Source organism: Myotis myotis, unplaced genomic scaffold, assembly GCF_014108235.1.
Source record: "Myotis myotis isolate mMyoMyo1 unplaced genomic scaffold, mMyoMyo1.p scaffold_m19_p_2, whole genome shotgun sequence".
Taxonomy (NCBI): domain Eukaryota; kingdom Metazoa; phylum Chordata; class Mammalia; order Chiroptera; family Vespertilionidae; genus Myotis; species Myotis myotis.
The window spans coordinates 131,856,060-131,882,043 of record NW_023416324.1 but is presented as its reverse complement, the minus strand read 5'-3'; the positions used below and the strand labels follow the sequence as shown (position 1 = coordinate 131,882,043).

The 25,984-nt window shown below is 40.8% G+C and overlaps 1 protein-coding gene across 1 annotated transcript in view; it reads left to right on the top strand.

Annotated features, from left to right (window-relative positions):
* Nucleotides 1–4,657: 4,657 nt before the first annotated feature.
* Nucleotides 4,658–25,984, top strand: part of PROS1 (protein S) — an 84,622-nt gene continuing 63,295 nt past the window's right edge. The window contains exon 1 of the mRNA XM_036349484.1: nt 4,658–4,846. Within this exon, the coding sequence (XP_036205377.1) occupies nt 4,663–4,846 (184 nt within the window). The 5' untranslated portion in view covers nt 4,658–4,662. The remainder of the gene's footprint in view (nt 4,847–25,984) is intronic.

Here is a 25,984-nt window from a genome sequence, read left to right as displayed (position 1 = left end):
TTTGCAGACGACATGATATTATACATACAAAACCCTAGAGACTCCATCAAAAAGCTACTAGACTTAATACGTGAATTTGGCAATGTAGCAGGATACAAAATTAACCCCAAGAAATCTGAGGCATTTCTATACACCAATTGTGAACTTTCAGAAAGAGAGATTATAAAAACAATCCCGTTTACCATCGCACCAAAAAAATTAAGCTACCTAGGAATAAACTTAACTAAAGAGGTAAAAGACCTCTACTCAGAAAACTACAGGACGTTGAAAAAAGATATAGAGGAAGACATAAACAGATGGAAGAACATACTGTGTTCTTGGATTGGTAGAATCAACATCATTAAAATGTCCATACTACCCAAAGAAATCTATAAATTCAATGCACTTCCCATTAAAATACCAACGGCATACTTCAGAGATCTAGAACGAACTCTCCAAAAATTCATCTGGAATAAAAAAAGACCCCGAATAGCTGCAGCAATCCTGAAAAAGACCAAAGTAGGTGGGATCTCAATACCAGATATCAAGTTGTATTACAAAGCCACTGTTCTCAAAACTGCCTGGTACTGGCACAAGAATAGGCATATAGATCAATGGAATAGAATAGAGAGCCCAGAAATCGGCCCGAACCAATATGCTCAATTAATATTTGACAAAGGAGGCAAGAACATACAATGGAGCCAAGATAGTCTCTTCAATAAATGGTTTTGGGAAAATTGGACGGATATATGCAAGAAAATGAAACTAGACCACCAACTTACACCATACACAAAAATAAACTCAAAATGGATAAAGGACTTAAATGTACGACAGGAAACCATAAAAATTCTAGAAGAATCCAAAGGCAACAAAATCTCAGACATATGCCGAAGCAATTTCTTCACTGATACAGCTCCTAGGGCACTTGAAACTAAAGAGAAAATGAACAAATGGGACTACATCAAAATAAAAAGCTTCTGCACAGCAAAAGAAACTATCAACAAAACAATGAGAAAACCCACTGTGTGGGAAAACATGCCAATGTCATATCTGATAAGGGCCTAATCTCCAAAATTTATAGGCAACTCATACAACTTAACAAAAGGAAGATAAACAATCCAATCAAAAAATGGGCAAAGGACCTAAATAGACACCTTTCAAAAGAGGACATTCAGAAAGCCAAGAGACATATGAAAACATGCTCAAAGTCACTAATCATCCGAGAGATGCAAATCAAAACAACAATGAGGTACCATCTCACACCTGTCAGAATGGCTATCATCAACAAATCAACAAACAGCAAGTGCTGGAGAGGACGTGGAGAAAAAGGAACACTTGTGCACTGCTGGTGGGAATGCAGACTGGTGCAGCCACCATGGAAGACAGTATGGAGTTTCCTTAAAAAACTACAAATGGAACTCCCATTTGACCCTGTGATCCCACTTCTAGGAATATATCCCAAGAAACCAGAAACAAAAATCAGAAAGGATATATGCACCCCTATGTTCATAGCAGCACAATTCACCATAGCTAAGATCTGGAAACAGCCTAAGTGCCCATCAGTAGATGAATGGGTTAGAAAACTGTGGTACATCTACACGATGGAATACTATGCTGCTCTAAAAAGGAAGGAACTCTTACCATTTGCAACGTCATGGATGGAACTGGAGAGCATTATGCTAAGTGAAATAAGCCAGTCAATGAAGGAAAAATACCACATGATCTCACTCATTCATGGATAATAGAGACCATTATAAACTTTTGAACAATAATAGATACAGAGGCAGAGCTGCCTCAAACAGATTGTCAAACTGCAGCGGGAAGGCCGGGGAGGGTTGGGGGGCAGGAGGGAGGGGGGTAAGAGATCAACTAAAGGACTTGTATGCATGCATATAAGCATAACCAATGGACATAAGACACTGGGGGATAGGGGAGGCTAGGGGACTGTCTAGGGCGGGGGGATAAAATGGACACATATGTAATACCCTTTGTAATACTTTAAGCAATTAATTAAAAAAAAATAAAAAAATAAAAAATAATGTATACAAAAAAATAAATTAGCAAAAATGGCCCACGCCACCTGTTAGCGTGTGATAAAAACTACCTGCAAACAATGTGTTAAAATCATTTTTCTTGAAATAAAAAAACTGAAAAAAAAGAGTGACTTCCACTAGTTTGTGTTTGTGTGATTGTACAGAAATATATAATTGAATAAGGATCATGTGACATTTTTGGAAAAAGTATACTTAAATAACACAAAATTTTGTACCTATATTTCCATATATAAATGTGAATAACCCATTGAGTACATAAACTATTAACAATTTGCTGTAACCTTAAAATGGCATTTTTCTTTATCATTAACCTTGAGATTAGTTTTGCTTTGTAAATGTGATCATCCCTGTGTGATTTTTAAAATTTCTGTTCTTATTGAATATTTTTTCTTTTCGTTTTTTTTTTTAATATATTTTTTATTGATTCTTTACAGAGAGGAAGGAAGAGAGATAGAGAGCCAGAAACATCGATGAGAGAAACATCGATCAGCTGCCTCCTGCACATCTCCCACTGGGGATGTGCCCGCAACCCAGGTACATGCCCTTGACGGGAATCGAACCCGGGACCCCTCTGTCTGCAGGCTGACGCTCTATCCACTGAGCCAAACCGGTTTTGGCTTATTTTATCTTTAAGGATAAAAATTATTAAGGTAGACTTAACAATTAACTCACTTAGGTGATATGCTCATTCATATTTATCAGCATTGGTAGTAAATAGCCAATTTATACCTGTACTCCCAATATTTAAAGAGAGTTTCCTTCCCTGTCTCTTATAGCAAAGTACAGATCAATGAATCATTTATAAGAGAATGTCAGTTACTCTATTTTGATTTGTTGTACTATGTAATAAAATTAAAATATATGTAGCTGATACTAAGACTCTGAAAATTAAATAATTAGTTTGCAAGTAATTTAAAACTTTTATTTAAATAATGACCAATTTACAAGGGATGTAACTACATTGTTGAAATACCTAAGCTGGTGATACATAACAACTGAATGCAATGAGTGAACCTTAAGTAGATCCTGATTAAACTTAAAACACTCTTGGCTGTTTAATCTCAAGGCGGTCAATAGGATGAAGGAACTTATATCATAAGTATGTGACTATCTCAACTTTTGTTGTTCTTCTCTTGTGACTCTGAGTCTGAATTCCCCAAAGAACAAACTTCGAGGGAGGCCTGGATTGCAGAAGAGTGGGGACAACATTCACTCAAAGATCTCACATATTTTATTGATGCCATACTCAGCAGTGAGGAATTCTATCCATTTTCGGAAATCTCTGTAATTTTTGACTTGTAAGACATATCTGTATTTTATGTGTGTGTGATTTGAGGGTGTTATCAATGTTAAAAAAATACTTACATTAACACTTACATTAACACTATTATGCCCATTTTACAGGTGATAATGAAGCATGGTAGCAATCACCTCGGGTAAACACTGCTGTTTAATTTTTAACCCTGCTGTTCTGGCTTCTGTACTTATTTGCTTGCTAAAATAATAGAGAAGTTATTTTGATTTTCTGAACTTATATAAATCATCCCATTCAATTGAATACCCCATTGATTGTGGTTTTACTGGTCTTTCAAAACACATTTCTTTGCACCTGGAGTCCAGGAAGCACAATTGCTTTAATTGCTTCGTGGCTCCAGAAAATGTGTTTCTGTTGACGCAGTGGCCCCAAGACCTGAAACTATAATTAATCTTTGTACATAACTAACTTGCTTATTTTAGCTTCTGTAACAAACTGCTTTTGCAAACCAGATTCCTCATTCCAAACCTCGAGATGTAATCAATACCTTTGTGATATTTGCCTTTATAAGCCTGATGTTATGGCCAGTCGGGGCTTCGAGATTTGGAGAGTATTTGCCCCCTCGAAGCCGCCGGCTCTGAAATAAATGTGGCTCCTTAATTCGACTTCTTGAGGCATCCTTGTGTGATTCGCGGGGTACAACACAACAATACAACTGAGGCTTAGAGGGGTTAATCAATTTGCTTAAAGTCACATAACTAATAAGTGGCAGAGCATTTCGATTTAAATCCAGGCAGTTTAGCTCCACAGGCAGTCTCAAACATTAAATAACACACATTTCAAAGGAGTATGCCTAAAGCACAAAAAGCAGAGGTAATACATAAAAAAACAAAATGAGCTCTCTAAGGTGATGGAATTTGATACATTCTCTTTTTTCCCCCATCAAAACATTATTTCGCTATAGTTGTTTTAGACCATACATGCAGGTACAAAATAAAAATGTTGATGGTCAAAACTATCCCATTTGCTTCCCTTATCCCTGTGTTCTCCAGTCTTCTTGGAGTGGCTTCACTCACTTCTTGGTTTCAGTTCATGTCCTCACCCCCGATGTCTCTCTCCCTGTTTTTCTTCCCAGCAGGGATCCCCTTTCCCCGGAGTCCTCCACGTTCTCCTGGCCACTCAGCCTCCCAGCCTGGCTCGCAGGAGCTTTTTACTACGCTTGCCTCCCCTTCCCCTCGGAAACTCCCCCCTCGGGAGACCTGGGCCGAAACGCGCGAGTCGGGGAGCGGGCCAGGAAAGCTGCCTCCGCAGTGTTTACCAGGCCGCCAACGCGTCCCCCGAGCCCTGCCCCCAGCTCCGCAAAGCTTCCTGGAAATGTCCGCGTTATCACTTCCCCGCTGCGGCTGGGGGCTGGGAGCGGGCGGGCCTCTCCGCCCCCGGCTCCCGGGGCGCCGCCGCCCGCAGTCCTCGCGCAGCCCGGCCATGAGAGTCCTCGGCGGGAGCTGCGGGGCGCTGCTGGCGTGCCTCGCCCTCGCGTTCCCCGTCTCGGAGGCAAACTGTGAGTAATCAATAGCGTCTTGTCTTCTTCTGTCCCCAGCGATGCCAGCCGAGCTGCCAGCCTTGCTCCAGTTTGTTTTCCGGGGCTGCAGCCTCCTAGAAACTTTCCAAGCCCCGACAGCCCCCGGCGGATGGAAGCAGCCCTGGGTCTTGCGGGCAGCGGAGTGGTGGGGCAGGGTCGGTATTTGCTCTGCGCTGGGAACCCCGTGTTGCTGCCCAAAGGACCGAGGGAAGGAGCCGAGTAACACTAACTGTTAAAGAAGGAGTTAGAACACCTACCCATTTGCCCCAGCAGCTGAAGTTCCCGGTCAGAGGACAGGGATGAGCACATTCCAGCATAAAAGTAGGGGAAAAGGCATCCCACTGTCTTCCCTTTGTACCCGCGCCTGTCCCCAACTCGCACCCCCTGCTGCAGCCTTACCCCACTTTTGCAATGTCTGGACTTTGAGCTTGGTTTGCTTATTTCAACACTGACAAACGAATTGTTGTAGGTGAGTTGAATTTTGCATAGCAGTTGGCACATATTATCTGACCTTGAAATCAAAAGGACTGTTAAACATCGTATTTCTTAGATCATTTTGTACTGAGGATATTTGACACTGAGTGCCACTGATCTGAAGTCCTGGCAGGAGTTTTTCATCTTTATCTTTGAATGTCTAGTTCTTTAGGTTCCCGTGCCTAGACTCAAGGCACAATATTGAGTTTTGTCTGAAAAATATATGAGGTGTATTAAGGCATTTAGAACATTTCAGTTGTCAGTTAACTCATTTGTTTTCTAGAGTTTAAGCATATTCATTGATTAAAAATGCTTACTTGTACTGTTTTACTCTCAGGAAATGACATGGGAGAGATAAACTATGAATTAAAAATAACTTTTAGGTTGCGTAAAGCTCTAATATAAAAACTTCAAAGAAGTAATTTCAGGAGAATTAAATAGGAATTTACTAACATTACACTAGTTTTTATTACTGCTCGTGATGAATGGAATATTTTAACATTCTAATTTAGAGGCTAACATTATTTGTTGATTTTATATTAAAGAGCTACAATAGCAGAACTTCAACACTCATACCCCTATCATCACTACTAATAAGCCTGCATGTGGACCATAGGCACTTCCTTATTACCTATGTAGGCCATTAGGATAATCAGATATTCGTTTGTTAATTAGTGCTTTGAGAAGAGAAAGAGGCAAAATGACTAGCCATACTTCCTGCTTGCCATCACAGGAATTTTCTCAGCCCTTTCTTTTTATAGAGATTGTCATATTTTCACTGAATCTAGGCAGAGTTAAAAGTGTGTGTGTGTGTGTGTGCACATTATATGTAGGTATTCAAACCATATGTATGGAGAAATACAAGTGTTATGTATAGATACTGTTAGATAAATTAATTCCACCAGGTTACATATAAAGGCCCTATAATCTCTTAACTTAAAAAAATAGGATAGTTTGCCCTGGCCAAGTAGCTCAGTTGGTTAGAGCATCATCCAGATACATCAAGATTGTGTGTTCAATCCCTGATGAGGGAACATACATGAATCAATCAATGAATGCATACATAAGTGGAATAATAAATCAATGTTTCTCTCTCTCTCTTCCTCTGCCCCCTCCCTCCTTTCCTCTCTCTGTAAAAATCGATCAATAAAAAATTGTTAAAAGTTTAATTGGATTGAAAATTATCTTGGTTTACTGATGAGAAAACTGTGATACAGGTGGAATTATTTAACTCTTTAAGATTTTAAATTTGAAATAGAATTAGAATTCTAAATATTTGATTTACAATTCATGTTTAGTCCATAGAAATATAGTTGATATTTAAAGATAATCAAATCATAGGTTTAGTTTTGAGAGAGTGAGAAATCATCCAGTTCAACCTCTTTGTTTTAACAATAAATTGTTCAGAGATGTTAACTGACTTTGCAGACATTTCTAGACCATATGCAGAGAGAGAGAGAGATTTAAAAGATATACTGTCTACATATTTTGTCATTTCCCCTTAAGGGTTGTGGTGAAGAGAACTAGAAGAAAGTGAGTCCCGTTTTGGCTGTGCTAATTTGGCCCTACGGAGACTTCCACTTCTGGATGGATGCAGTCCACCCTAGACATTACGGACTCATATTTTCCTTCTCTGTTTTACTCTTTACTAACTATTACTTTCATTGTTTATTTGTCTTTACTTGAAGTCCCTTTATTTCAGAGTCCAAAATGTTGCACTGGTGGAGAGATTTTATCAAGGTTAGGTTAGATTTGGGGTTGGTGCTAGAAAACTTAGAAGCAATTTCTGGTATGCAACAGCACCCTATGCCATAGTCTCTTACCACTAATTATATGTAAGGAAACATAGTAATATTTTTCATAATAGACCTTTTCTGTCCACCAAGTTATAGATAAACTAGATAAACTAGAGGCCCGGTGCATGAAATTCATGAAGTTGCGGGTGGAGGGGGATCCCCTCAGCCCGGCCTGGGCCCTCTTGCAGTCCGGGACCCCTTGCTCCTTACTGCCTGCCTGCTCTCTGCTCCTTAGCACTGCTGTGGAGGCGGGAGAGGCTGGCTTCTGGCTGAGCAGCACTCCCCCTGTGGGAGTGAACTGACCACCAGGGGCAGCTCCTGTGTTGAGCATCTGCACTCTGGTGGTCAGTGCGCATCATAGCAACCAGTCATTCCACAGTTCGGTTGATTTGCATATTAAGTTTTTATTATATAGGATGTTCTTTATGCATAGGTAATTTTCAAAATATTATGAGAAAAAATGTAAGAAGCCTGGTAATACATATATCAGTATTCTTTATTTACAAGTAACAGCAATGATAAGGGAAGAAGGAAGAAATGGAGGGAGGAGGGGAGGAAGAGAAGGCAAGGAAGGGGAAGGAAGGAAGGGAAGGGAAGGAAATGTAAGGGGAAGGAAGGGGGAAAGAAAAGAGAAGAAAGAGAAAGGAAAAAGGAAGGAAGGAAAAAAGGAGCCAAATGGATTTATTGGAAGGTTACTGAAGGCATGCTGAATAAACAGGTTTAGGGAAGCCAGGGACTGGGCATTTAGGTGTTCCCTACAGTGGGAACTCCCGTGCTCACTGTGTTAGGATCTGCCACCATGTGACTCCTAATTGCCTTCTAGTCCTGTGTGTCTCTACTCATGATTGAAATTCCTACTCATGATTGAGAGTCTCATCATTTGGGCTTAGCTTATTTCTGGAATCCTGTGATAGACACCTCACTAGAATCAGGTAGAGAGAGCATGGACAGCTCCCACAATGCTGGGAAGGAAGCAGAAACAAGAGAAGTCTACACGTTCTAATTATACCCTGTGCAACATACACACATGACCTTCTTTCTATTCACACCACCTGAAAGTATTTCAAATATTTGCACATATTTATAATATCATGTAAATAAGTAATATACAACACAAAGTATCTCCTGTTGAATAGGTTTTAGTCATCATAACCAGAGAGGAAGGCTCAAGGCTGCCATTTCCTACTTTAGTATCCTTGGGTGATGTCCGTGCCTCCTCTAGTTCTGTCACAATCCCTTATCAATGTGGTCTGCTTTATGGACAAAATGATACATTGTAGTGTATCGACACATATTATATGCCAAAATGTAATAATAAAAAAGAGGGGAATACAGGTCCTGGCTTTAGGGATTGGCTGTCTCTCTTGGTTATAAGCTTGAATTGGTATTTATGAGGGACTTCATCCTTCACTACTCAATTCACATCTCTCTTCTTCTCAGGGAGTTCCTCATGCTTGGGCTTTTGTCTGCTCCATGAGCTGAATGAACCACACCCTTCAGGAAGAATTTGAGCCCTGTTGTTTCTACCTGTGGAAGGCTGTATTCATCTCTTCTTTTAGAATTTCTGCTGTTTACCATAGTTATCCTGGAGGAGTAACACTCCTAACCCTGATTTATATGTGGTAACAACACTATTTTGCCTCGATTATTGTCACTCCAGACAATCCTCTTTTCTTTTTTTTCAATGAGAGTAAGGAATTTTAACTGGCCATAAAGTAGGTTCAGCTTCTAATTCAGTAGAAAATATATTAGGTCCCTCATGAATGTATTCCTCCCTGGTTCGCCAACTTCTAGATGAACAGAACCCAGTTATGAAGGGAGAAAGCAAAAAATTTAAGAATAGGTCTTTGAATTAGTTTCTTAGGTCTGTTGGAACAAAGTACACAACCCTCACCCTAGCTGGTTTGGCTCAATGGGTAGAGCGTCGGCCTGTGGACTGAAGGGTCCCAGGTTCAGTTCCAGTCCAGGGCACATGCCTGGGTTGCGGGCTCAATCCCCAGTAGGGGGCGTGATCCCCAGTAGGGGGCGTGGAGGAGGCAGCCAATCTCTCTCATCATTGATGTTTCTATCTATCTCTTCTCCCGTCTTCTCTCTGAAATCAATAATAATAATTAAAAAAGTACCACAACCTGGGTGGCTTAAACAACAGAATTCATTTTCTCACAGTTTTGGAGGCTAGAAATCTAACATCAAGATTTTATCGGAAAGGGGACCTGCCCTGAGCTGGTCTGCTGGTAGTGTGTGGGTTCTTGACTTCATGCAGGAAAAATTTCACAATATGGGTCCAGGTGATTTTTAAAGGACATTTATTAAAGTTGGGGACAGTGAAACAAGGAAGGGCCTCGGATAGAAGAAACAACAGGAGAGAGACTATGGGGGGAAATGAGCCTCGGCTGGGCTTCTCCGGCTCACTAAGAAGTCGGAGAAAAGGGGATGGTGGGGACAGGTTCAGCGGGTCAGCCTGGAATGAGCTGAGGACTAGGAGGGAGAATCTGTTCCATGCTTCTCTCCTAGCTTCTGGTTTCAAAAGACATTCTCCCTATCTTCACATCATCTTTGCTCTGCACATGTCTATCTCTGTTCCACATTTCCTCTCTTGATAAGAACAGTCATAGTAGATTAGCAACTACCCTTATGACCTTGTCTTTCCTTGTCATCTGCATAGTTCCGATTTCCAGATACGGTCAGGTTCACAAGTACTGGGGAATTAGGACTTCAATATCTTTATAGGGGACACAGCTGAAACCATAATAGCCACTAATCATGACAAGAACCATATTTTCCCATGTATAAGACGCCCCCCCCCTTTCCAACCCCAAATTAAGAAATCAATATTTTAAACATAAAACAACACATTTTTATTTATTTATCTTTTTATTTTTTGACATCTTCATGGGCTCAGAAAGCTCTGGTCCCTGTTGCATCTGCACACTCTCCACCTCTACCTCCACCTCCAATTATGGCATCAGCTGACATCAGTATCAATAAGGCTCGTGATTGGAGGAAGCCTGTTTGACCAGGTATGGGCAGCTATGCACCTGTGCGGCTCCCTCCTTGCCTGACTTCCGTGTATAAGATGCCCCTCGATTTTCAGTCTATTTTAGAAAAAAAAATAGCATCTTATACACGGGAAAATACGGTTCTTATGTCTTTCTACCTTCATTTCTGACCTGTGTATTTTGGCTTAAGGGAAAAGAGCACCATATATGAATGATTGCTAGTATTGAGAAGGTACTACATTTTTTTTTTTTTTTAGCCACAGTGGAAGATAGTGTTGTATCACAAAAGGCAGTGACTGAGTACTCACTAATTGGTCAGTCTCTCATTCCCTGAGGCTACCTCCTTTAAGGTGTTAGAGTGAGTATACAATAAGAACAATGAAAACCACCATAATCATCCCATTCACTTATTTCCTTAATAAGTTAATTCCTTAGTTAAAGGTAATTTTGTGTGGCTTAGCATAAAGCATTGAATTAGTCTACCAATAGTGGTACTGACAGAAAAATTTAACCCAAATACAGAATAAATGCCTCTATCTCTGAGCACAAATTGCTGTTCCTGATAGAAAAGCCCTAACTAATCAGCCATCCACTAAGTCCCTGGTTCGATTTTGTAATACATCCAGGGCTGAGTCTCATCTGAAGCTCTTCTAGGCTCACTGGCAGAACTCATTTCTGGCAGCTGTAGGACAGAGGCCCTCAGACCCGGAGGCCTCCCCCATCTGACCATCTCCTCAAGGCAGGTTGCTTCTGAAAGGTAAACCAGAGGCTCTGCTGCTGCGCCTTGACTCTCACTTCTCTTTCTGATGTGGCATATGAGGCTCATGATGGGGAGGATTCCAGAGCATTTCCTCCACCGGACCTTTCCCTGCCTCTCTTCTCAGAGGGTCACTCTATCCTCTCTTCCCTGTGGTCTTTCCCCACGCTAGTCCTCCTGTTCGGAAGACTTCCCTTTTACAGTCCTCCCACAAGCATCCCAGGTGATCAGTCAAAAGGCTTCTCAGACTTTAGGATACTTTATGAGAATTTGTTCTTTTTTTAAAGAATAATGGATTGGCATGTGATCAAGCTTTCTAGGATAATTACAGTGGGGCCTTGACTTATGAGTTTAATTCGTTCGGAGACCCGAGCTCATTAAGGAGCTCGTTAACTCAAATTACTCTATCAACTCAATGCAAAAAATCGGCGGAGAGACAGCTGGTATCTCAAAAAACTCGTTAGTCGTACACTCGTAAGTCAAGGCCCCACTGTATCTCCCTATTTATATTAAAGGATGATTTAGAAAATTGTCCATTTTCTTTTTTTTAAAAAATATATCTTTATTGATTTCAGAGAGGAAGGGAGAGGGAAAGAGAGATAGAAACATCAGTGATGAGAGAGAATCATTGATTGGCTACCTCCTGCACATCCCCCACTGGGGATAAAGCCCAGGCATGTGCCCTTGGCTGGAATCGAACCTGGGGCCCTTCAGTCCGCAGGCTGACGCCCTATCCACTGAGCCAAACCAGCCAGGGCGTCCATTTTCTTGATTGCTATTTTTGGATACTGTATTTCAAATATATTTGGGGCATTTATTTATTTATTTTACTCTTGCTTTACTGGTAATTTTATTCAAGGAATAAACAGAAGTACTCTGTCTCTATTTACTACCTATCTATCTATCATCTATCTATCTATTTATACATTTTTGCTTTCTTTAGAGTCCTCTGATTCTTAGAATTAACAAAACAGCAAATTAGCACTTAGTAAATAACATCTGTTACAAGCATTAAACTATTTTAAAATTTTCATAATCTTTTATTACTTTTTATTTATTTATTTATTTATTTATTTTATTTTATTTTTTTAATTAAATCTTTATTGTTCAGATTATTACATTTGTTCCTCTTTTTTCCCCCCCATAACTCCCCTCCTCCCAGTTCCTGCCCCACCCTCCGCCCTCACTCCCCACCCACTGTCCTCATCCATAGGTGCACGATTTTTGTCCAGTCTCTGCCCCCATCTCCCATACCCCTTTCCCCCCCAAGAATGGTCAGTCCATTCCCTTTCTATGTCCCTGATTCTATTATAATCACCAGTTCATTCTGTTCATCAGATTATTTATTCACTTGATTCTTAGATTCACTTGTTGATAGATGCATATTTGTTGTTCATAATTTGTATCTTTACCTTTTTCTTCCTCTTCCTCTTCTTAAAGGATACCTTTCAGCATTTCATATAATCCTGGTTTGGTGGTGATGAACTCCTTTAGCTTTTCCTTATCTGTGAAGCTCTTTATCTGACCTTCAATTCTGAATGATAGCTTTGCTGGATAAAGTAATCTTGGTTGTAGGTTCTTGGTATTCATCACTTTGAATATTTCTTGCCACTCCCTTCTGGCCTGCAAAGTTTCTGTTGAGAAATCAGCTGACAGTCGTATGGGTAATCCCTTGTAGGTAACTGAGTTTCTTTCTCTTGCTGCTTTTAAGATTCTCTCTTTGTCTTTTGCTCTTGGCATTTTAATGATGATATGTCTTGGTGTGGTCCTCTTTGGATTCCTTTTGTTTGGGGTTCTCCGCGCTTCTTGGACCTATAAGTCCATTTCTTTCACCAGGAAGGGGAAGTTTTCTGTCATTATTTCTTCAAATAGGTTTTCAATATCTTGCTCTCTCTCATCTTCTGGCACCCCTATAATTCTGATGTTGGTACGCTTGAAGCTGTCCCAGAGGCTCCTTACACTATCCTCGCATTTTTGGATTCTTTTTTCATTTTGCTTTTCCGGTTGGGTGTTTTTTGCTTCCTCGCATTTCAAATCATTGACTTGATTCTTGCGCTCCTCTGGTCTGCTGTCGGGAGTCTGTATAATATTCGTTATTTCAGTCCGTGTATGCTTAATTTCTAGTTGGTTCCCCAATATAACATCGAGGGTCTCATTAGTTTTCTTGTAGATCTCATTAAGTTTATCGGCGGCTTCTAAACACTTCTTGAGAGACCTTAAAAGCGTGGTTCTGAACTCTGTATCTTCCATTGACAATTTTGTCCTGTTTCTTTGTCTCCGCATTTTGTTATGCTTCCTTGGTGCACCCCCTAGTGGTCTTTGTGCACAGTCTTATAGTTAAACCTTGATTGTTGTAGCTAATACCAGGGAGGGTTTGACCTCCAGGCCAAGTGGCTATGAGAATCAGCTGTGTCTGCAGTGAGAGAACTTCTGTCCTCTAGGGAGGTGCTAATCTAGCCTTTGCCTGAGGCTATCTGGCAAATGCCTCTGTGCAGGGCTTGGGCGGGGCGGGTCGCACAGGATCAACACGGTGGGCTGGAGAGAGCAGTTATGGCGGCTCTCAGTCCTGTCCCCAGGGGTTCTGCCTCTCTGAGTCCCAGCACCCTCTGCAAAGCTCAGAGAGAAAGCTGCACTTGCTCTGACCGAAGCCAGACAGTCCCGCTTCTCCCATTTGAGTCTGGGTCCCTAAAGACTCGCCTGTATCTGGAGCTCAGAGTCTGCGACTCCCTCCCGATTGAAAACGCCAACCGCGCCCTCCGCCGCCAGCCCGCTCCGCGCACTCCGCACCTCAGAATTTGACTTCAGCACTGCGCCTCCTCTGAGTGTCCGTATGCGTTTCTCTTTCCTCCTAGTTGTAGGACTTCCACTCAGCCAGCGTTCCTGTGGTTCTGGGTGATGTCTGTTCCGTTTTTTAGTTTCACTTTTGAAGTAGTTGTTCAAGGCAGCAAACTCCGGCGTTAACCTATGCCGCCATCTTGGTTCAAAATCCAATCTTTTATTACTTTGGATAAGATATGCTATAATATCTTCAATAACAATTTAGTAACACTTTAATCTCCAAATCTGCAAATCTCCAAATCCTAGTAGTTTAGCAAAATAAGAGTTTCTTTCTTTTTTAAAAAATTAATATATTTTTATTGCTTTCTGAGAGGAAGGGAGAGGGAGAGAGAGATAGAAACATCATCATGAGAGTTGATCATTGCTTGGCTACCTCCTGCATGCCCCCGACTGGGGATCGAACCTGAAACCCAGGTATATGCCCTTGACCAGAATGCCCCTGCAACCAGGGCATGGGCCTTTGACCGGAATCGAACCTGGGACCCTTCAATCCACAGACCGACTGAGCCAAACAGGCTAGGGCAAGAGTTTCTTTCTTAATTGTGTAAAGTCCAATTTGTTTTTTGTAAATCTCTTCCATCTTTAGTTTAACTGTCTGGTACACATGGCCTCCAATGTCCCTGCAAGAAAAGAGAGCAGTAGAGGAGATGTATTTGTTCTTTACGGTCTTAGCATGGAAGTGACAAGACTCACCCCTGCTTAGGGTTCAGATAGCCACATCCCAAGGCAGCACATGGAGTATTTGGTCAGCATTGTTCCTGTTACAAATATTTTTCTTCTAAGGTTAAGATGTTAAAATTACGGTTTCTTTCTCTAAGAGAGGTGCAGGTATTTATTGACTATTTAAATTTGGTCATATATATTCCAAAGTGTGAGGTTGTTGCAACTATGTGAAAAAAATTTGTGATAGACAGAGGGCACAATTAACTATGCCTATTATGACATAACACCTGGGGACTTAGTATAATGACATTGAGTTGGTTGCTGCTGTAGCAGGATGAAAAATAATATGGTAATAGTTGGCACTGAAATTGTTCCTCTGGTGAGAACTGCCATTATTTTAGAAATTCCCTTCCACAATGGCTTTACATTTAGGAAGTGAAGTTCTGAAAACACGGTCTATAACTTTGCTACTCAAGCGGAGCCCGTGGACCAGCAGCAGCAACATTTCCTAGGAGCTTATTGGAAATGAAGTATCTCTGGCCCCACTCCAGACCTGCTGATTCAGAATATGCATTTTAACAAGATCCTCAGGCAACTCCTCTGCACACTTAAAGCTTGAATCATGTGGTCTGTAAGGGGATAGCAGGGAAGATAGATAAATGGTTCTGCGTAAGAAGTGAACCGATTGCATGGGTGGCAGTAGCGGGCACCCAGGGAGCAAGAAGGGGAAGGATGTCAGAGAAGGGAGAAGAGAAGCTGAGCCACAGAGAATGCAGCTGGTGTGGAAGGTCTCCCGGCAGAGATTATTAGATGCCAGGTGGACAAAGGATTTTAGGAACTGGCATTTCTAGGTCTCAACTTTAAGTGGCAAAAGTTGCTTTAAATGTAAACTGCCCCCAGGGTTTCTTCAGAAGAGGTTGATTTTGCCCTAGCAGGTTTGACTCAGTGGATAGAGCGTCAGTCTGCGGATTGAAGGGTTCCGGGTTTGATTCTGGTCAAGGGCACATACCTTGATTGCAGGCTCCTCCCCAGCCTGGACCCTGTGTTTCTCTCACATCAATATTTCTCTTTGTCTTTCCCTCTTCCACTCTCTCTAAAAATCAATGGAAAAATATCCTTGGGTGAGGATAAAAAAAAAAAAAAAAAAAAAAGAGCTTGATTTCCACATCTAGGCTGATTAAGAATGAAGAGAAGACAGTAGTGAGATTGTATTTAAAGGGCCAGAAGGTTGAGAACCACTGCTCTAATGTATCTTATAAGGACACTAATTCATTAGAATCTGGGCCCCACCTCTATGATCTCATTTAACCTTAATTACTTCTTTAGAGTCCCATCTCCAAATATAGCCACACTGGGGATTATAGCTTCTGAATATGAATTTCTGGAAGAAGCAAACATTCAGTTCATAATGACCATCAAGTAGAACACAAATGCTTATTTTCTTATTTCATTACTATGGAAGAAAACAAGTACATTTTATATTTTGTCTGGGTGGTTGTTTTTTCTTTTTTTCTTTTTTTTTTTTTTTAAATGGCCCTGAGTTTCTATATGTTACATGCATCTTTCCTTATAACTTGTTTTATTTTCCTTGACTCCTTATCCCAGTCATTTTCTCTCCTTTTCTTAATAGGTTATCATTTTATTCCATTGTTATTTAGCCTTTTGGAATGTCAACAGGGAATTCTGAGAGGCTGACAGAGATTGTATTGAATTTTAAACACCTACTCAATGATATACCAATATGTCAAGTAATCTCACATTCACATCTGCACTTAAAAATATATATATATCCTAAGAGTCAGAAGGGAAGCCATTGAAATCTACAGTCTTTCTAAGCCTGTAAGTATACTTCAGATTTGCTTATTGTGGAGATCTGGGAGGTATTGCAGGAAGTGGGATATTGTAGCATTAGGCCAACAGTTTCATTGTTGCCTTAAAAACATGTCCAAAAACAATTTGCCTGTTGCTTCATAAATACACACACAGGCCAGTGAACTAATAATATAATTGATGGCATCCTAAAAAAATAGGTCAAATAGAACAAAAAACAAAACATTTCCTGTGTTGTAAACTCTTGATACATGACATCAAAATCACATGGTATTTTGGTCTCCCAGAGTGTAGTAAATAGAAAAGACATGAGGACTGACTGCCGGAATATTTTACTGCACGTCATAGAAGAGACCTCCCACTACAGCCTCAGAAAGTATAGCCAGTTGGCAATGTAGTAGTTGAGAGAAGAAAAGACAAGGCTATAGAAAATTCCTCTTCATACCTTGCAATAATCTGAACTCTTATGATGTACAGTAATTTATCATTTACTGAGAGCAAACAGATCAAATAAAAAAGATGGTCCATATAATTATTTCCTGAGTAATAAAAGGCTACCTGTTCTGTCTTTTGAGTAAAATGTATTGCTTCCTCTCTTTGTGGCTGAATGAAAGGTGATAATCTTGAGGAAACAATGGCAGAATGTTTGGTTTATTCTTTTTCCCCCTTAGACTGAGGCAGTAAATTAAACATTTAATTAAATCTCAGAGTAAGGAGAGGCCCATTTCACTTCTGTTGTGACTGAACAGTTTAGGCATTGTTTCCCTATTCATTCATTGATCTGACCCAGAATGGAGGTCAATGGCCATAGGTTTGTTTGTATGTTTGTTTTTTAATGTCAGCAATGGCTTTCCTATTTCTAAATAAATGACAGTCCTCACTCCTTCCAATCCAAATGTTTTAGAACTCACTTTTATGAGTGCAGCATATAATTCATAGATTATTTCATCTTCTTTTCCAGATTTATATCTGTATCTTTTATGATCTTTGACTACCTTAAAGTCAGCCTATTTATTGCTCACTCCTTTTGAAGGACAGAGGCATAGTTCACCTTTTCTTACATTTTTCTTACCATTAGCAGAATAACATTCGGAGAATCAGCGTTCAGCAACATAGTGCTCAATATGAAAAAAAAAAGTGAAATTTAGAGAAAAGCAAGGGTAATACCTTTCTTTAAAATTTTTTAAATTGATGTATATTGCACATACAGACATAGCATTTCTTTCTGAAGGCTAATAAAAGCTTTTCTGAAAGTTCATAATAATTATATAGACTGATGAATGCCCAAGTAAAAATCTGTCTTTGGAGTTTTCTTAATATTTGCAACCTTCACTTTTATAAATATCCCCTCAATTGAAAATCTTCTGTAGTAGATTTATTTATTTAAAAAATTAAATTATAGTTAATTAATATGTGATAACTTAAAATTTGTAATACTAGGTATGTGGTCACATGTTTTCCTATCACTATTAACTAAAGGTTTTTCTATATTAACATGCAGTTATATTTTTTTTCAGGCTTTAACTAAGGAAAACATGCCTTTTTAACAGTTGAGATATTAGAGGTACAATTATATCTCAAATTATTATCTAGTTGTTCTGTTTGTACTTTGAAAGCCATTTTCCCTGAACCCATCCCACACTGAAGCAGAAACAAAGATTCAAAGATTTTGATAACTCAAATGCTAGGCAAAGATTCTCTTCTCAAAACAAACACACAGAAAAACAGTAACAAAAAACAAACACACAAAAGATTCTCTTCTCAGACACATTATTTTAGGGGCAGTTTTTCATTTTTGGGATGCCAGATAATGAGGGCCTGGGGAAAGGAATGACAGAAAGCAAAACTAAAAAAGAGATGACCTTTTGGAGGGAGGAATGTACGAATAGTCGTTTCAAGGACAAGAAAGCAGAATGGAAGTGATTCAGAGGATGAGCTGCTTGCTACCTCCTCTTCTTCTGACTGATCAGTTTTGGGCAACCTGCAGACTTACGGTCCTGACCCACCTGAACACAGGGTAGCAAACTTGGAAAACCAAGTGGGAAAGGGGCCTGAAGAAAGGAGCTCCCCTGACCAAGGTTCAACTGAATTGAACAGTGAGGAATTTTCCTGTGAGTAAAGGCATTACTAACTCCTCTATCCTTATTACGGATGCTTAAGTGATGCATCTGTAATATGCTTAAGGATAAATTACTTTTTTGGAGATAAACTTGTGCTGGAAAAAACACACAAAGATTTGTTCCCACAGAAAATATTGAACCTGTGAAGGCTGTGAAGACCATTTCAAAAGAGAATTCCGGTTAGTGTTTGAACAATGATTATGTTATTGACATAGTTGTTCAACTGGCTGTGGTCACTTTTTGGAGAAGGGGTGACCCAGATAAGTTAAAAAAAGAAGCTTATTCAGTTATGCTTCTAATCTTGAAAGACTCATAACTAAACATTACAACCTAAAAGTTTGAATCTGAATGTAGCACTTTTCAAGCAACATAGTTGGGTTTTAACAAGGATTTTCTTGAAAAACTTCTCCATTTAAAGAAGTGAAGCAAACGATTTAAGACCGAGTGGCAATGCAAAAAGAGAACAGGTTTTGGAGGCAGACTTGGCTTTGTTCTCAGCTCTGTGAACTTGATAAAATTAAACTCAACTTCAGTTGATTTTTAGTTCCTGTGTAATATGGGAAAATTATTATATATTTAGAGCAGTTGTGATTAGGATTAAAGGAGATTAAAACAAAACAGCATTTATTTGCTTATATGCCATGGCTATCATGATGATATTTAATGGAACTTTTTGGACATTACTGCAGGCCAGTAGGTTGGGTGTTTTGGGGCTTATAGATTGAACCAGCTGTTAAAAGCATGTCTAACCACATATTATTCTCATCCTACAGTTTTGTAGTTTTTAGTTTGGATCTGTGATATCATATTTATACCTTTTGACAAGGAATAGTAGACTCCTTTACAAACACACTCTTTTGGAGGGGTTTATTTTATAAAGGACAGTGAATGTCTTATTTACCGTAAGCTATCAAACTTGTCCACTCCACAACCACATAATTTCTTTTCCTTTTTTAAATTAAGTACATTGTGGGTGTTGGAGTGACAGCATGCATAGAAGAAAGAGCACTGGACTAGGAGGATGGGGATAACTTCACTTATTTATTTATTTTTAAAATCTGTATTGTTGAGAGTATTAAAGATGTCTCCTCCCCCATTTCCCCCCTCCACCTGGTTCCCACCCTGCCCCAGGCCTTCACCACTCTATTGTTTGTGTCCATAGGTAATGCATATATGCACACAAGATCCTTGGTTAATCCCTCCTGCCCCCCCCCCCTTCCCTCTGAGATTCCTTAGCCTGCTCTATGCTTCCATGCCCCTGATTCTATTTTATTCACCAGTTTATTTGTTCATTACATTTGTTCATTTATTTTGATTTTTAGATTCAAATGTTGATAGATATGTATTTATTGCCATTTTATTGTTCATATTTTTTATCTTCTTCTTCTTCCACTTCTTAAAGAATACCCTTCAACATTTCACATAATACTGGTTTGGTGATGATGAACTTCTTTAGCTCTCTCTTGTCCATGAAGCTCTTTACTTGACCTTCAATTCTTTTTTTTTTTTTACATTTATTTTTAAATGTATTTTTTTATTATTGATAGTATTACAGATATCTCCCATTTCCCTCCCCCTCTTTCCCCCTTCCTCCCAGCCCTTACCTACCCACCCCCCCTCCCCCGCCAAGTCTTCACCACCCTATTGCCCATGTCCGTGGGCTATGTATATAACTATATAAGTTCTTTGGTTTATCTCTTCTCGTCCCCCTAACCCCACATTGAGGTATGTCAGTCTGTTCCATGCCTCCCTGCTTGGGGTCTTATTTTGTTGGTCAGTTCCTTTTGTTCATTAGATTCCACAAATAAGTGAGATCATGTGATATTTGTCTTTCTCAGTTTGGTTTATTTCACTTAGCATAATATTTTCCTGGTCCGTCCATGCTGTCCCACAGGGTAAGAGAGTCCTCCTTTTTAACAGCTGCATAGTATTCCATAGTATAAATGTCCCATAAACTTTTTTATCCATTCATCCACTGATGGGCACTTGGGCTGTTTCCAGATCTTAGCTATTGTAGATAATCCAATTTTTTGATTGGTGTTTTGGGGTTTTTAGGATATATGCCCAGAAGTGGGATCGCTGGGCATTAACAAAAGTTTAATTTGACCTTCAATTCTAAATGATAACTCTGCTGGGTAGAGTAATCTTGGTTGAAGGTCCTTGCTATTCATCAATTTGAATATTTCTTGCCAATTTCGTTTGGCCTGCAAAGTTTCTGTTGAGAATTCAGATGACAGTCATATGGGTGCTTCCTTATAGGTAACTAACTGCTTTTCTCTTGCTGCTTTTTAAAAAAAATATGTTTTTATTGATTTCAGAGAGGGAGAGAGAGAGAGGGAGAGAAACATCAATGATGAGAGAGAATCATTGATTGGCTGCCTCCTGCATGCCCCCTACTGGGCTTTGAGCCCGAAACTGGGCATGTGCCCTTGATCAGAACGGAACCCGGGACCCTTCAGTCTGCAGGCCGATGCTCTATCCACTGAGCCCACTAGGGCTTCTCTTGCTTCTTTTAAGATTCTCTCTTTGTCTTTAACCTTTGGCATTTTAAATATGATGTGTCTTGGTGTAGGCCTCCTTGGGTTCTTCTTGTTTGGGACTCTGTGCTTCCTGGACTTGAAAGTCTATTTCTTTCACCAGGGTAAGTTTTCTGTTATTATTTCTTCAAATAGGTTGTCAATATCTTGCTCTCTCTCTTCTCCTTTTGGCACCCCCATAATTTGAATATTGGTATACATGAAGTTGTCCCAGAGGCTCCTTATACTCTCTTCAATTTTTGGATTCTTTTTTCTTTTTGCTGTTCTGATTGTGTGTTTTTTTTGCGTCTTCATATTCCAAATTGTTTATTTGATTCTCGGAATCCTCTACTCTACTGTTGAATCCCTGTAAATTATTCTTTATTTCAGTTAGTGTATGCTTAATTTCTGAGTGGTTCTTTGTCATGTCTTTGAAATTCTCACTAAGATTCTTGAAAATCTCACTAAGTCCCTTAAAGCTCTCATTAAGATCCTTGAGCAACCTTATAACCATTGTTTTGAATTCTGTACTAGTAGTCTGCTTGCTTCCATTTTTTTCATTTGTGACATGTTTCTTTGTCTCCACATTTTGGCTGCTTTGCTGTGTCTGTTTCTATGTATTGGGTAGAGCTGCTATGTCTCCTGGAATTGGTAGAGTTGGCCCTGTGTAGTAGGGAGCCCAGTAGGGTCCAGTGGCTCAGCCTCCTCAGTCATCTGAGCTGGGCCCTCTAGTTGCACCCCTGTGTGGGGCGTGTGTACATTCTTGTTGTAGTTGAGCCTTCATTGCTGTTGGCATCACTGGGAAGAATTGACCTCTAGGCCAACTGGCTGTGAGAACCAGCTGCAACTACAGCAGAAGAGCTGCTGTGCAGGAGACACCCATATGGAGCAGGACTTGCTTCAGTGGGGCTTTGGTGCTTACCGAATCTGCCTATTGAGTATGTCGTGTGTGGATGTGTAGAGTTGTAATCTGGTATTGTCTGAAGCTGTCCACCGGATGCATTGTCTCTTGGGTCTCCAGGGAGGTGCAAAGCCAGCCACTGCCTGGGGCATCCAGCAGGAGCTACAGAGAGATCTGCAGATTCCTCCTATTTGTATTGGGTTTGGAAGTGCCCAGGTGAAGCCCAGCTGTGAAGCAAGGCAGGCTGGTGCTGGTGCTGGGTCTTGGGCCTCTTATTGATAGGTTTGGGGCATGCTGAAGCCAGCTGCTGCTTGTTTGAGAGGTTTTTTTAAAAGAGTGAAGGCTGAGCTGGGGCAGGCCATTCATATGGAAAAGACTCTGCAAACAGCTTGGGTGGGCTGCAAATTGGATGGGGAGGGTCTCAGGGAATCACCAGGGTGGAGTGAACAGTGTGGGCCATGCTTCTGGAAACTCAGATATAGCTGTCAGTCAGCTCTGCAATGGGGAGGTCCCAACACAGGAACAATAATCCCTGTGAGCACCCCAGTCTGGGAGAATGCTGCCCCCAAGTTCCTTCCCCGATGCCAGACAATCCAGTTCCTCCCCGTATGTCCCTGGATCCTCCAATGCAACCCCTGAGTGCTGGAGGAAGCAGGACCCTGTAAGTTTATGCGCCAACCCTTAAAGAGGAACTCTGTGAGGCTTTATAGCAGCCGTGGGCAAACTACGGCCCGCGGGCCGGATCTGGCCCGTTTGAAATGAATAAAACTAAAAAAAAAAAGACCGTACCCTTTTATGTAATGATGTTTACTTTGAATTTATATTAGTTCACACAAACACTCCATCCATGCTTTTGTTCCGGCCCTCTGGTCCAGTTTAAGAACCCATTGTGACTCTCGAGTCAAAAAGTTTGCCCACCCCTGCTCAATAGCCTCAGCTTCACTCAGTCTCAAACCTTGATGGTTTTTACAGCCCGGCTCCCAGGCACTAAGGCAGCCAGGCAGGGGGCCCAGCCCCAATCGATTGATCCGCAGGCGGGATGGTGGAGCAGATTTTTGTGTAACAGATTTTTGTTTCTTGAAGAGGAGTTTGAGGTCTTTGATGGGCTTACAAAAATAGGTCTTAGGTTGTAGTTTCTGTGGGGATTCACAAGAAACAGGTTAAATTTGAGATAAGTGAGCCCAACTGGCTATCGCTGTGAGCTTTACTGGAGTTGGGGTGCTTAGTAGGATCTGATGTGGGCCCTTCTGTCTGGTTGTAGTTGGGATCAAGACAATTGTATTTCATTTTGCAAGGCCCAAGAGACTTCCTCTGTGGTGTAGGAGGGCCTTTTAGGGGCCGAGGGAGGTTGGGGAACAGGTTTTTCTCTAATTATAAGACTCCAGTGAGTGCTATGAGTTCAGCTTTTTGGGCCCAACTAGTGGGAGACAGGGGTTTTGCCTCTTGTTTCCTGAAGACTGTTAATGGCATACCCAGCCCTTCTGACCCCATCCTTTATAATAAAAGCTTAATATGCAAATTGTTCAACTGAGAGTTCGACCGGGAGCTCAACTGCTCGCTATGACATCTGCTGACCACCGGGGGCAGTGTGGAACATGGTGGGCATCAGCAACTTGGCACTGGCAATGGGCGGCAATAGAGGCGCTGCCGGCCCCAAAGGGCCCCAACAAAAGTGGGACCGTGGCGGGATGGTGGAGCAGGTGAGCGGGCAGCACCAGGCCAAGGTGGGTGCAAGTGGGGGCCCAGTCGCCCCTCCAATTGCCCCGCAGGTGGTGACCAGCGGCAGCAGTGGGGGGTGGGGTCACCGCCCGGCTCCCAGGCACTGAGGCAGCCAGGCAGGGGGCCTAGCCGCAATCGATCGACCCACAGGCGGGATGGTGGAGCAGGTGAGGGGGTGGCACCAGGCCATGGTGGGGTGCCAGGCAAGGCTGCAAGGCTGGGGGTGCAAGCTTGGGCTGTGAGCCTGGGGGCACGAGCTGGGGGCTGATCCCCACAGGCAACCCCAAGGGACCCCACCGTGCACAAATTCGTGCACCAGGCCTCTAGTCTTGTATAAAACTTCTGCCATCTATAGACTATTCTGTTTCAAGATGAGGTAAAAGTTAATCTTTTATGTCAGGCCTGCTTGAATGTAATTGTTCAGTAGTTTCTATGGATTGGTGTGTGACTTGTTTTTCTATATTTATTGGTAAGAGGGTGGCAGGACTAAAAGTTTGGAAGACCTTCAAGTTAATGCAAGAGAGTTGAGGAGGAAAGCCTAATATTTACTTAGCCTTCCCCTGTGAGCCATTGAGAGCCCTTTATTTCTGTTGTGGGTAGTGAGATTGGCACCAGGTGTTAGCCCACTGGGGTCAGACTGGACCTGGGTTCAACAACCTTGTCCTTGAGTTCTGGCTAGGAAAGTACTATTCACAATCGAGATTCAAACCATAAGAGAACATTTATTTGGAAAATCACAAGAGGTAAAAGAAGTAATTTGTAGAAGAAATGGGCTTAGGAAACAAGTTATAGAGGCAAAGGAAGGGCCCTTGGAGCTTAGAAGTCAGCTATATTTCCCTCCAATCTGTTGCTTGATGTTGAATTTTGTTATGTAATGTTTGTTGTTATCCAACTATTTAAAATTTTTCTTCTTTGCCTTCTGTTTTTTTCTTGCATAGTCTTTATATGATGCCATTAAATATTTTTAAACAATAAAATAAGTGTTATACTACCAAATAGGAAAATGTAATACGTTAGTCATATTTAATTATATTACTTATTTTTTAAAGGTGGACAAATCTTACATAATATTGGTTTGTCACAATATTGAATAATGTTAGTTAATTAGTTAAATTCCTCAAATTTTAAGAAGGAAATATTTCCTTTGGTGACAGCATGGATGGACCTGGAAAGTATTATGCTGAGTGAAATAAGTCAAAGAAAGACAAATACCATATAATCCTATTTATATGTGGAATCTAATGAATAAAATAAACTGATGAACAAAATAAGTCTAGAGGCATGGAAACATGGAATAGACTGATAGTTGTCAGAGATGAGGGGGGAGAAGGGGACTGGATGAAAGAAGGTGAAGAGATTAGCCAAAGAACATGTATGCATAACCCATAGAGACAGCATTGTGGTGATAGCCAGAGGGCAGTGATGGGGCTGAGGCTGGAAGGAGGTGGGCAAAGGGAGAAAATGGGACATCTGTAATAGTGTTGATAATAAAAATAGAGCTAAAAAATAAAAGAAATTGAAACTGTGAAGTGATGGATATTAAACTAAACTTATTGTGGTAAGAGTTTATATATATAAAGTTATAATGAATTTTGTTATGTCATTTTTGTTGTTATTCAACTATTTAAAAATTTTTTTCTTTGCTTTCTGTTTTTTTCTTACATAGTCTTTATATGATGCCATTAAATATTTTTAAACAATAAAATAAGTGTTATAATACCAAATAGGAAAATGTAATACATTAGTCATTTTAATTATATTAATTAATGAGATTAGCCAAAGTATAATCTATACTAATAAAAGGGTAATATGCTAATTAGACTGTGAGACCTGCCAGGGAGGGCAGTTGGGGGCCATGAGGCCAGCAGGGTAGGGCAGTTGGGGGCGATCAGGCTGGTGGGGGGGCAGTTGGGGGCAATCAGGCTGGCGGGGGGGGCAGTTGGGGGCAATCAGGCTGGCGGGGGGGGCGGCTGTTGGGTGTGAGCAGGCTGGCAGGCAGAGTGGTTAGGGGCAATTGGGCAGGCAGGCAGGTGAGCGGTTAGGAGCCAGCAGTCCCAGATTGCGAGAGGAATGTAACCGGAGTCAGATATCCCCTTAGGGGTCCCAGATTAGAGAGGGTGCAGGCCAGGCTGAGGGACGCACCCCACTCCCCCCATGCACTAGTAAACCTACTGATTACTAGTACATTATATATACATATATATATATTGGTTATATATAATGATATAAAACATGCACCTAAAACTAATACAGTGTTATATATCAATCATATCTCAAACTGGAAATGACAACTAAAGAAATTCCTAACATTTTAAATAACTTTGTAAAAACTAATCTTTTTCAGATATTCAAGTGTCACAGATAGTGTTGCCTGATTTTTTAAAATCTTGACTCATAGTTGGTTAAAGAACATGTTTTATTAATTTAATTATGGGAGTTTTAAAATGAAAACATACACCAGTAATGTCTGTTGAGGTGGTGAGAAGTGATCATATGTTTTATAA